General features: G+C 45.7%; 1 protein-coding gene across 1 annotated transcript in view; it reads right to left on the bottom strand.

Annotated features, from left to right (window-relative positions):
- HYDIN (HYDIN axonemal central pair apparatus protein) overlaps positions 1 to 12,282 on the bottom strand; it is a 419,919-nt gene that overhangs the window by 32,677 nt on the left and 374,960 nt on the right. Inside the window, 9 exon segments of the mRNA XM_055554109.1 lie at positions 115 to 275; positions 3,279 to 3,497; positions 4,490 to 4,632; positions 6,341 to 6,619; positions 6,845 to 6,947; positions 8,053 to 8,242; positions 8,354 to 8,505; positions 11,020 to 11,255; positions 11,985 to 12,189. Of these exon segments, the coding sequence (XP_055410084.1) occupies positions 115 to 275; positions 3,279 to 3,497; positions 4,490 to 4,632; positions 6,341 to 6,619; positions 6,845 to 6,947; positions 8,053 to 8,242; positions 8,354 to 8,505; positions 11,020 to 11,255; positions 11,985 to 12,189 (1,688 nt within the window).

Raw genomic sequence — 12,282 nt, 5'->3', positions numbered from 1 at the left:
CACAGATGTTATGTCTGGTCTGTGCTGTCGTGGACACGGAATAAATGTTTGAGTGAGTGAATGATGGAATGAAAGGACTACTCTAAGAGCGTCAGGAGGCTTCTGATGACTCACTCAAACACTCGAGTCTGGTAAACCAGGGTTTCCTTAAAGTGCACATCGGTAGTCTGGCACTTATATGAGGCGAAATTCACGTGGGCACTGATTTGCAGCTGCAGTTCTCGATAGTTCTCTTCTAGGACTGAGTAAGCCGGCTCGGGATCAGTCTCTATCACCTGCAACAAAGACAGCCATGTCCTCAGTGATGCAGAGCCAGCTGCCTCATGGGAATGATGGGGAGATGAGACAGTGCTTCATCCTACCCAAGCAAGTGAGCACCAGCCCACAAACCCAAGTTCCAGGATATCTGATGAGGTCAAACCTAAAATGACTCATAAATGGGAAAGGAAGAAACTGAGTAACACAAAATTACTGAGAGCAAACTACTGCACAGGCATGAGTTTTGGGGTCAGATACACTCCAAAAAAGGTTATAAAAAAGGAATCATAAAGATAGGAACAGATATTAATAAAACAGAAAATAAATCTAAAACAGAGAGGATCAGTGAAACTAAAAGCTGTTAATTTGAAAAGATTAAGAAAAACTCTGGTGAGAATGATCAAGAAGAATAAAAGAAAGACAGAATAAAAATAACCAACATCAAATGAAAAAGGACACATCACTGTCTACCCTACAGATACTTAAACATGATTAAAACATTATAAATAATTTTATGAAGATACATATGAAAACTTAGTTGAAGGGAAAATTCCTAGAAAAATAATTTAATAAAACAGACTCAAGGGACTTCCCTGGTGGCCCAGTGGTTAAGAATCTGCCTTGCAATGCAGGGGACGCAGGTTCGATCCCTTGTCAGGGAACTAAGGTCCCACATGCCACACACAGGCAACTAAAGCCTACACACCACAGCTAGAGAGAAGCCCTCACAGTGCAACGATAGATCCCATAACAAAGAGCCTGCGTGATACAGCTAAGACCCAATGCAGCCAAATAAATAAATATTAAGAAAAGGACTCAAAAACAAATTTAAAAAATCCTAAAGAGTCTTATTAATATTAAAGAAACTGAGCAGTAGCCAAAAAAAAAAAAAAAATCTTTAAAAAGACCTAAAGAGCGACTTTCACTTTCACTGTTTGTATGGGCAGTGGGCTCCAAAATCACTGCAGATGGTGATTGCAGCCATGAAATTAAAAGACACTTACTCCCTGGGAGGAAAGTTATGATCAAACTAGATGGCATATTAAAAAGCAGAGACATTACTTTGTCAACAAAGGTCCGTCTAATCAAGGCTATGGTTTTTCCAGTAGTCATGTATGGATGTGAGAGCTGGACTGTGAAGAAAGCTGAGCGCCAAAGAATTGATGCTTTTGAACTGTGGTGTTGGAGAAGACTCTTGAGAGTCCCTTGGACTGCAAGGAGATCCAACCAGTCCATCCTAAAGGAGATCAGTCCTGGGTGTTCATTGGAAGGACTGATGTTGAAGCCGAAACTCCAATACTTTGTCCACCTGATGCAAAGAGCTGACTCATTTGAAAAGACCCTGATGCTGGGAAAGGTTGAGGGCAGAACAAGGGGACGACAGGATGAGATGGTTGGATGGCATCACCAACTCAACAGACATGGGTTTGGGTAGACTCTGGCAGCTGGTGATGGACAGGGAGGCCCGGAGTGCTGCGGTTCATGGGGTCGCAAAGAATCGGACACGACTGAGTGACTGAACTGATACTGATATTGAAAGAGAGATACACCTTGATGAATTAATGTTATAAAATGATCAATTTTTCTTAAACTGATTTATAGATACAATCCAATTCCAATCAGGTTTCCATCAGGGTTTTCATAGTACTTGTTTAAATGGATTCAAAAATTATTTAGAAAAACAAAGGGCCAAGAATAATCAAAATACTTTAGAACAAAACAGTATGGAGATAATCATGAAAAGATACACTAAAGAAAGTGAAAAGATAAGTGATAAATATGATGAGGATATTTCCCTCATAGCTCAGTTGGTAAAGAATCTGCCTGCAATGCAGGAGACCTGGGTTCGATTCCTGGGTTGGGAAGATCCCCTGGAGAAGGAAATGGCAATCCACTCCAGTATTCTTGCCTGGAAAATCCCATGGACAGAGCAGGCTGGTGGGCTACAGTCCATGGGGTCACAAAGAGTCGGACACAACTTAGCGGCTAAACTATAAACCGCCACCATAGGAACAAAAGAGCTTATCAAAACTAAAATAACTAATATCATGTTTTTCCAAGATAATGCCTGTGTTGTCCAAAGTGGGCTGTACCAATTTTTACTCCTGCTAGCAGAGAGCTTCTGTGGAAGCACTTGGACTTTATCTTGGAAAGCTGAGCTTTCACATACCCTATGGCTCAGCATTTCCACTTCCCGTGACTCAGTTTAGGAATATAAACTCTTGCAAATGAAGACCATGTGACCTGAACTATAATGCTCACAGAAATACTGTCCACAGTAGCAAACCTTAAGTAATTTTCAAAAGAAGAATGGGTAAATAATAATGTAATTCTACATAGCAGTGACATGGGTGTGTTACAGCCAAACGCAGCAACACAAATGACCACACCCAATAACCTATAAAAAATAAAGTTCTAAACCACACTGAAACAATATGCAGAACACACAGGTTAATTTAAACAAGCACTAAAAACAAAAATCAAGGGAATGAGCAAACAAGATCCTGGGATAGTGACCACCTCTCGGTTGGTGGGAAGGAATGGCTGAGAAGCACACAGGTAATCCTGGTTATATTCCTGTGTTGGGTATGGGTTCATCTCTGTTTATTATTTTATTAAAAAGAAACCAACTAAGGAATAATGAAAGGAGTGGCATGCATGGACCAAACAAGAGATTAACTTAATTCTGGACACTGAGGGAAAAAGGAAGCAGCTAAAAGACGAGTCGTGAGGTTTCTGAAATAGAAAAAGGTGGGGGACTTGCTCATCTAGAAACTAGATACTGAGACTTACACGAAAGCTCTGCCAATGAAGATGAGTGGTTTGTGTGGTATGTGTGGTGAGGATGGCAGGAGGCATGCTTGGAAGTTCAGTTTGCCGCTTTGGAACCCCAGGTCAGGTGACTGGGGACGGTTTCTTTCTTCCATGAAAGAACGAAATGATGAGACACTGAACACGACAGCAGTAGGCATCTAAGCGCGGCAGCCTGGCCAGTCTAGGGGCTTGGTGCTCCTACTCACTTTTCGTTTTGTAGTGAAAGTCCCGGGAGTGTTTCTGGGCACGTCCACCCACTTGACCGTCCGCATGCGGTCATCCCAGTCAGGTACTTGGTCTGCAGGGAGCGGAAACATGATCTTGGAGACCTTGCACTTGACCCCCATCTTCTTCAGGTTGATGGGCACGTCTGACTTCATGGTCACCACTACGTCCTTGGCACAGCCAGGGTGGAGGTGGCCCATCTGTGGAAGAGCCTTGTATTAGTATTTGGGGGAATTCAATCTTGAGGACTCTTCATGCCTGATGGTGCCATTCTAGGGGTAGAGCCAAAGTCCTGGCAAAAATGCATCATTCAAGAACATACATGTAGATCATCTTAAATATGTACATGAGGTTCTTAGAAATAGCATCATAAAAGCAAGAGCAGCTAGCTATATAGCTCAGAGAGCTCAGCCCAGTGCTCTGCGATGACTTAAGAGGGGTGGGATAGTAGGGTGGGAGGGAAACTCAAGAGGGAAGGGATATAAGTATACACATAGCTGAGTCACTTCATTGTACAGCAGTAACTAATACAACACTGCAAAGCAATTATACCCCAATAAAAAAATAAATATTCATACAATGCAATACTATGAGAAATAAAAAGCAAAACATGAGGAACTAATATCATCAAACTGTTACATGCTTCATGTACTATTCTAAACCTTTACAAAATTCTACGAACCCCCATGACAACTCTATAGATGTGCAGCTATAACCCCTATTTTATAGGCAAGGAAACTGGTAAGTTGCTCAAGGTCATACCATTAATATTAGAATATCTGGATTCAGATCCAGGTAGGATGGTGCCAGATACCATACTCTTAACCATCTGTACTTCTTAATCATATGATCCATACAAATTATGGACAGATGTACATGGTACCTTAGCAGTTGTCAAGTGTGATCTAGTGACCCTTGGGAGCCCCTGGGACCTTTTCAGGAGTCCACAAGGTCAACCCTATTTTCATCATAGTGAACACTATTTCATCATGGAATTTCTCAGCATCGGCCTAGCCATCGACTTGGCAGACCTCACTCTCTTTTCTTAGGCCAGAGGGGACCCTTCTGGTACCAAGTGTGAGTGAGGGACACATCCACCCCATCCCATGTATCTGTGGGATGGGTCAACAGTCAAGTCAGGGTTGGTGTAGGCCTAAGGGAGTGTGGAAAACAAGGACTGTCCTTCACTTACCTGTGGGGAGAAAGAAACAGTAGCTAAAAGCGGCCATTCAAACCGTATCACATTCGCTTGGCTGTGATTTGTGATGCTGAAGCTCACATTATAGCTGGTTCCAATGTGGCAGTCCCCGAACTGGATGTGATTCAGCAGAGCAGCTAGGGGGCAGAAGCAGGGGGCAGTGAGTCCCCCCTTGTCTTGCAGGCTCCTTCCCCTGAGGGGCCTGTACCTCACCCTTGTGCGACCCTGCCCTCCTCGGATGGTCATCCGGGAAACCTGGAGTCCCTTGGCAGCATGCTTTCTCTCCTACGGGAGCATCTATTGACCATCCTTCCATCCACCCACCCATCCTGGTCCTCACCTCCATCTGTACAAAGGAAAACACAACCACCCCCTCAACTCCGTTTGCTGAAACAGTACTATTAAGGCTTGGAACTGCCATGCAGAATGCAGGAGTGCCCATTGAATTTGAATTACAAATAAATGACAAGTAATTTTTAGTATAAGTAATGTCCGAGGCAAAATCTGGGGACATAAATATACTCAAAGTTATATATGGTTTACCTAAAATCCATGTTTAATATCTAAAATTCAAATTTAATGGGGACTGCTGTATTCTGATTTTCCAAACCTGATAACCCTATTAGAAGTAAATGGAATCTGATTTCTGAACTAGGGTTCATGGCTGGCTCCCGCTTGACCCCTGATAAGAGAGATGCCACCCTGTAGCTGCAAACAGAGGTGAAAACACCAGATTCATGAGGAGCACTGATTTTAACCCCTGCTGTAGGGACTGCCTGATGCTACATTCTGGGACTGGAATTAAGCTCCTAGAAAAACTGTGAGACTGTGTTTATAACTCACTTCACAGCAGTCAGCTACAGTCAGGGTTCTGACGGATGCTTTTTGATAATAATGATGAAGTACATTTTCTCCTGCCCAATGAATGCAGCTAACCAAATGCAGCAGTGGTGCCTGACAGAATACAGAGCAGCACGTCTTCAGCTCTAACACACACACAGATCACCGAGGGATCTTGTTAAACAGCAAATTCTCATTCAATAGGTCTGAGGTGCTGGGGTGAGTCTGAAACTCCCATTTCTAGTGACTCCCAGGTGATGCCGATGCTGTAGGTTCTGACAGCATGTTTAGTAGTGAGGCTGCAAGGAACAGTCTAGGGGAAGCACAAACTTACACGTTCTCTAATTCAACCAGCAGACCATTTCCTTTAGAATGTCTAGGACACATGATACAGATGAAACAGACAATACCAACACAAGCCAGCTCGAAAATACAGACAGGGAAAATTCCAGAGATACATGTATTCACTTCTTAGCTAATCTGGAATTTAAATTTCACTTATTAACTAACTAAATTGGAATTTGAGCTCACAGAAAAAGTTCCCTATGGGGTAGACTCTCTTATTAATTATTCTCTGGAACTCCAGGCACATGCACACTGATGCTCAACAAATGTTCCTAGAGGGAACACATGGAGGATGTGGTGACTGAGCCAGGCCTGAGGGAGCAAACAGTAACAAGGAGGAGATGCCATCCTAAACTCCCAGGAAGCTAGCCAATCTGTTGTTTAAATTTCATTCTTATTTAAAATGACCCAAGAGGAACTTCCTTGGTGGTCCAGTGGTTGAGACTTTGCCTTTCAATATAGGGGTTGAGGGTTTGATCCCTGGTCAGGGAACTAAGATCCCACACACCTCGTGGTCAAAAAATAAAACAGAGGCAATGTTGTAATAAATTCAATATAGACTTTAAAAATAGTCCACATCTAAAAAAAATCTTAAAAAATAAAATGATAAAAATGACCCAAGGGCCAACAGTCGTCAACACCTCGTTGCTCTTCTCTCACCTGCCACCAAGTCTTCCATGGTGCTTTCCTCATTGGCCTCAGAGATATCTGAGGACTCCTGGCTGGAGGAAGCCACCAGCCCGTGGATGTTGTCCAAGGTGATGTCATCCTCATAGCCCTCTCCCGCCATGTGGATGACTGTATCCTCGTACTGGTTGTTGATCACTGACAAGTGAAGGGTGCCTGCCACTCTCCCTACTTTCTTGGAGTGGAAAACAACATCAAATTCAGCTACTTCTCCAGGAGGAACAACCAGGGAAGCTGTGTGAGCTTTCTTTGCTGCAATGAGAAGTGACAGACATGATCTAGAGTCAATTTAAAGGAATACGTATCTGTAAAGACCTGGACTCAAGGGAAAGCAGCCCTTGTGTGGGAAGGAGTCTTGCCTAGAGAGGCCGCTGGTGACAAGGCTGAGCATCTGACTCAGGCTGAGTACACATTAATTCCTAACAAAACGGCTACCGGCACCCGTTGCTCTCCAGAAGCTATACTCACCCTACTTACCTTTTGCTTGTGGTTTGTTTTCCTCTGTGATGTAGATGTAGGAGGTAGAAGGCTTCCCTTTCAGGGAGAAGACTCCTAGTTGGTCCTGTAGGTCAACATGCAGCTGGCAGAAGGAAGACAAGATGGAGCGTGAAGTTTACAGGTTGCTCATGCATTTGGAACTGAGTTGGGGAAGTACCCCTCTTAACCCCAAATCATTGTGCCTAGGCCTCACTGTTTTGAGTTTCTTATTGAGAGAGATAATAAATATTAGACCTGGAAAGGAGAAATAAAAATTTTAGCTCAGCTCTTGCTATTCAAATAAGGAAGCAGAGGTCCAGAGGGTATGGGGACTTTCTGGAACACCCAGCTATGTAGTGTTAAAATGGGGCTGCGAAGCCCTCTTTTATTGACAAATCAGTTGTAAAATATAAATTAGACTAATAAAGTGGGAATGACAGCTTTCCTGGTGGCTCAGATGATAAAGAATCTGCCTGTGATACAGGAGACCCAGGTTCAATCTCTGGGTTGAGAAGATCCCCTGGAGAAGGGAAAGGCTACCCCCTCCAGTATTCTTGCCTGGAGAATTCCATGGACAGTGGAGCCTGGTGGGCTGCAGTCCATGGGGGTCTCAAAGAGTTGGACACAACTAAGCAACTAATGCAACAACAAAAATAAAATGGAAATGAATATTCATCACTTTATGAGGACTTGCATGAACGTGAGTTCCTAAAAACCAGTATCTTCTAGATAGGAGTAGGTCATTTTCAAAAGTCCTACAGTTCTTTGAATAATACTTAAACGATTTATCACCTTTTCTGTAAAATAAAAACTTAAGTGCTGAACCCAAAGTCCCTTCAGATGTTATATCTCTCACCCCTGATGAAGTTTCTTTCATTTTTTTTTTTCTTTATTGCAAATGCAGTGTTCATTACAGAAAAAAAAGTTAAAAAATAAAGACACTCAGAACACCCATAATCCTATTCATTCAGCCTGGTGTATATCGCTGCTCACCGCCTTGCAACGTCATTTCCAGTGTGCCTTGCATCAGTGTCCCAGTAATCAGACCAACCCCGGTTCCCTCTGCACGCGCCATGTCTTACCCACATTCCCATATGAGGAACATGAAAGAAGTCCTCACAAGTTAGGGATGGCAGAGACCCCAACATCAAAAGTCTCGCTTCTAGAAGACTCTCCCTTTTCACCCCATGCTCACCCTCCAGCAGTACCTTGGCGGGGATGGCACCACTGTTCTTGAGGATAAGAGGCAGTGTCTCTGAACGACCAAGCAGAAGCCTCTTAAAGAGAAGTAAGAGATTTCCATACTGGTTGTAGAGAACTGGTCGCACAACAGTCACCCGAGGGAGGTTCCCCTCTCCAACAATATCAAACACAAGGCTTCGGTTCTTGGCCAGGATGCTGCAGGGAACGGGAAGATAGAGGCCTGTCAGCCTAGCAAGGCAGGAAGGACATTCCACAGACAGCATGGCCTGCAGCCCTGCTGGAGGAGGGGAGCTGGGTAGCTGGTACCTGGGCAAGCCATCCAAGGTGGCCTCAAAGATGCACTGGTAGGTCTGCATGGTCTGTGGGGTGAAGGACACTGTGGCAAAGGCGTGTGAGCGGCTAGCAACACACATCTTGTTGGGTTCCACTTCAAAGATGTCTGTGATGCGGGCAAAGACCTGGAAAGGGGAAGGGGAGCAGGGACTGGTGTGTATACCACTCGATGTTTGCACAGGGCTTGCTGCTCATCTCTACTAGCCCTGCTGTGACTTCCCTCCTCTAAGCTCTGTGCAGGCATGTCCCACTACTTGGACAATCCTGCTCCTGGAAGGTGTGGCCTGGGTTCTTGGGGACCCAACCGTAAGCATTAATTGGCTGGACTTGGCCAGACTTGTGGTCTTTGCAATTAGATGAACTAAACTGTATCTTGGATAGCAGATCCACCCCACCCCACCCCCACTTTTCTCTCTCTCTCTCTCTCTCTCTCTCTCTCTCTCTCTCTCACACACACACACACACACACACACACAAATAAATTTAAAATGCCAGAGACTTCTGGTGGTTACTGATGTGAGGCTTGGGCTAGAAGCCAGACGAGAGAAAGGAGCAATGGAGACACCATGTGTGAGAGACGCGTGGCCTTTGGCAGATGATCTTCTGAAAGTTTGATTTCAGGTGACAACTCCAGTCAGTCTCCCAGGCCTCTGGCCACAGGCTGTGTTCCATCCTGCGTGTGAGGTCTCGGATTCACTGAGGCAAACCTTGTTATGGTGGGGCCATTCTGAGTGGGCTTCTGCTCTTTGCAATTTTAAGAGTGCTAGTTAGAACCACCTTCTGCAGCACTTTATCTGCTCCTGTCTTGGAGCAATGTTTGGGGAAGACTGTGGGTATGACCTCAAAAGGATTTTTTATTCTCATGGGAGGCAGGTGGGATTCAAGACTGACTATTCCTTCTTGCTCTTAAGCTGAGAGTATAATTTCTTTGCCCTTTCCAAAGGATAATCTGCACATTAAGGAAGGATGACAGCATGCATTTGTCTGGAAAAGTGTGGGCCTTGGTCACTGGGCCCCTGAGGCCATGTGAGGGCAGATTCAGCTAGGGATGCACCCATCACCAAAGGTTAATACAGTGCAAGCTCTGAAGCCTGGGCTAGAAGGTGAAGCACATCAGTGCCTACTGATTCATGGAATGAATGGAACTGCTCAAGAGGTGCTAGGCTTCTCTGTAGTCCCTTTTCCCAAAGGGGTGGAAGAAATACAGAGGAACTGGTGCCTGGGTAACTAATGAGTTACATTGGGTAGATTGGAATGATAAGACTTGTTCCATCCCTTTATTTTTGAGTTACTGTAAAAGGTCTTGTAAGAGCCAGAAATTAAAATTCTGCTTCATGTAAAAAAAGAAAAAAACAGAGGAGGACAACAACATAATGTCTACAAATCCCTGTTAAAAACCTATCTTTGTTTAGAAGTCAGGCTTGCTCATTTCTTATGTTTTTAGCAATGGAACAGGGAGAAAGCTGCCCTTTCCTGTCCCAAGAAGGCCAGAGAGTGATGACAGTCTCCCAAGCCCTGGCCCTCTGCAGTGACCGTTCCCCAAGAACGCACACTACCGTCAGCTCTAGGCTGGCCAATCCTCTAGGTCACCTCGCCACCACTGTTAGCTGTAAGAACTTACTCTCATGTGACTCTGGGGCACAAGGACCACCCGGGTCAAGACTCTACCTTTGACTAGAGAACTGATGTGGCTGAGAGACACTCAGCAGTGTTTGCAGCACACTGATCGGAAATTAACAGGGAGTGAAACCCACTGACTCAGTCCTTTCTCTTGGTCTCCTGAATTTTCTGTTCCACGGCAAGGAAACAGTGTCTCAGTGTGGTCCAACCCAGAGAGGGAAGGCAGTTTTGGTCTGGCAGAGCCCAAGATAGGCACTTATTTTCTAGCTGGTATTGACTCAGATGGGAAAGAATTTGCCTGCAATGCAGCAGACCTGGGTTCGATGCTTGGGTCAGGAAAATCCCCTGGAGAAGGGCATGGCAACCCACTCCAGTATTCTTGCCTGGAGAATCCCATGGACAGAGGAGCTTGGTGAGCTACAGTCCAGGGGGTCACAAAGGGTCAGACATGACTGAGCGATTTTCACTTCTGCTACTAAGTGGATGAAGCTTCGTTTTAAACCAAGCTATATATCTCTAGGCTCTGGGACCTAGGGGAAGAATGCAGCATTTTTGAGTCTCAATTTTCCTAACTATAAAACGGGGAGAAAATCTGATAATACAAACTTCTGAGGGTGAAATGAGATAAACGAACATCAGCGCAGTGCTCAGAATACAGCAGGAGCTCAATAAATGCTCACCTCATCTTACACTTTATAGAGTGACATCTCCCAAACCTCTTTCGTGCCAGAGCTGGCACTACCTTGCTCTATCCTGTAGACATGGCGAGTGTCTGGTGCAGGAGTGTTCGGCTCTGTCATGTGAACCCGTTTATCACAAGGTACCCAGAGAGACTTCCACTGGGACAAACGTATGTCCCCTCACACAACTTCCAGGGAGGCTGAGAGCCAGAAAATTCCCACTAGAGATGCAGGCTCCACAGCAGGGGTTTCCAAGAGCTCCCGCCCTGGCTTTACGCCAACCACAGTGGACCAGGGCCACAGTGGACCAGTCCGATCAAGTGGACTGGGGCGTCCTACCTTACTGGAGATGGGCTTAACCACGAGGTTCACATCACAGGCGATCTTTCCCACATTGCAGATCTTGAACCGAGCCTTGGCCTGGTGGCCCACCAGGACGTTGCAGAAGATGAACTTGTTCTCATCCTCCACATACAAGCCCCCGCTCTCTATGGTCTGCAGGATGCTGTTCAGGTTGGTGCTGCTACAGAGCTGGTGCTCCTCAAATATCAAGCCATTGTTGTCAGTCACAAAGGCTGGGGAGTGGAGGGAAGACTGTGAGATGGAGCCTAAGTGCCTGGTTTCTACTCTCTGTAATCCCTAACTTGGAGATTTAGACTCTGACAAAGGACGATCACAGGGGAGAGACAGGGGGATTCACATAAGGGAGTGTGAGGGGTGGGACAAATTCTATCTTCTCTTCCTTTTTGGACTGCTTTTGCTGATCTCCAGACTCCAACCACCTTCTTCTTCCAATAGAAAGGAGGATGAGATCTGGGGTGAGCTGAGGAAAGAAGGAGGCTTTCAGCTCACTTTGGTGCAAGTTTGCTGGGGACCTAGAACCAAAGCAGGAAGAGCTGTCTCTTGCTCCAAACTTGCTCTGTCACTGATCATTGTTCTTTGTGCACATTTGCACAGGGAGTGGCCTGGCCACTCGAACCCAGCAAGATCTCAGATGAGCAGAATTCGGTATTCCTGGGTCACCCTGTGCCACACCCCATCACACCACGATTCCCAGATAACACCGTCCATCTGAGAATCCTGGACCAAACTCAGGAAGACCTGGAGTTTAAAGCTGCACCTCCTCTTCTAGGTGTGCACATGCCCTGTAAGTCTTAAGGAAAAATATGGCTGAAGACACCACAGGAAGTTCTACGGTCCCAAAGGAAGAAGCCTAGCAATGTCTATTCGGTGCCTGCAGGGGGAGGGGTCTGTTACAGAGGAAGGTCTTTTAAGGGATGCTGCCCCATCTGAGAGCTCAGTACCTGGCTGACAGGCTTCAGCCAACAGGCTGTATGGGATGCCAGCGGGCTGGTCTCTTGGATCTCGGTCAGAGATATCAATTGCTATGAACTCTTCACATCTTCCCACGGGGTCAGCCACACAGTCAACAGTGATGACCTGTATCCCTCCGGAAGGGATGGTACCAAACCCAGGGTACACGGTGAACATCCCATGGGTGAAGCGAGCCTGCAGGAGGGGCGGAGGCAGAGTAAGTGGCAAGGTCTGAGCCCTTCCACCAGCCATGAGATGGTGTCAAGAAGGACTGGGTGGTGGGGTTGG

This window comes from Bubalus kerabau, chromosome 17 (genome assembly GCF_029407905.1).
Source record: "Bubalus kerabau isolate K-KA32 ecotype Philippines breed swamp buffalo chromosome 17, PCC_UOA_SB_1v2, whole genome shotgun sequence".
Taxonomy (NCBI): domain Eukaryota; kingdom Metazoa; phylum Chordata; class Mammalia; order Artiodactyla; family Bovidae; genus Bubalus; species Bubalus kerabau.
Note: the sequence above shows the minus strand (reverse complement) of the source record. Positions and strands in the feature narration are given on the sequence as shown.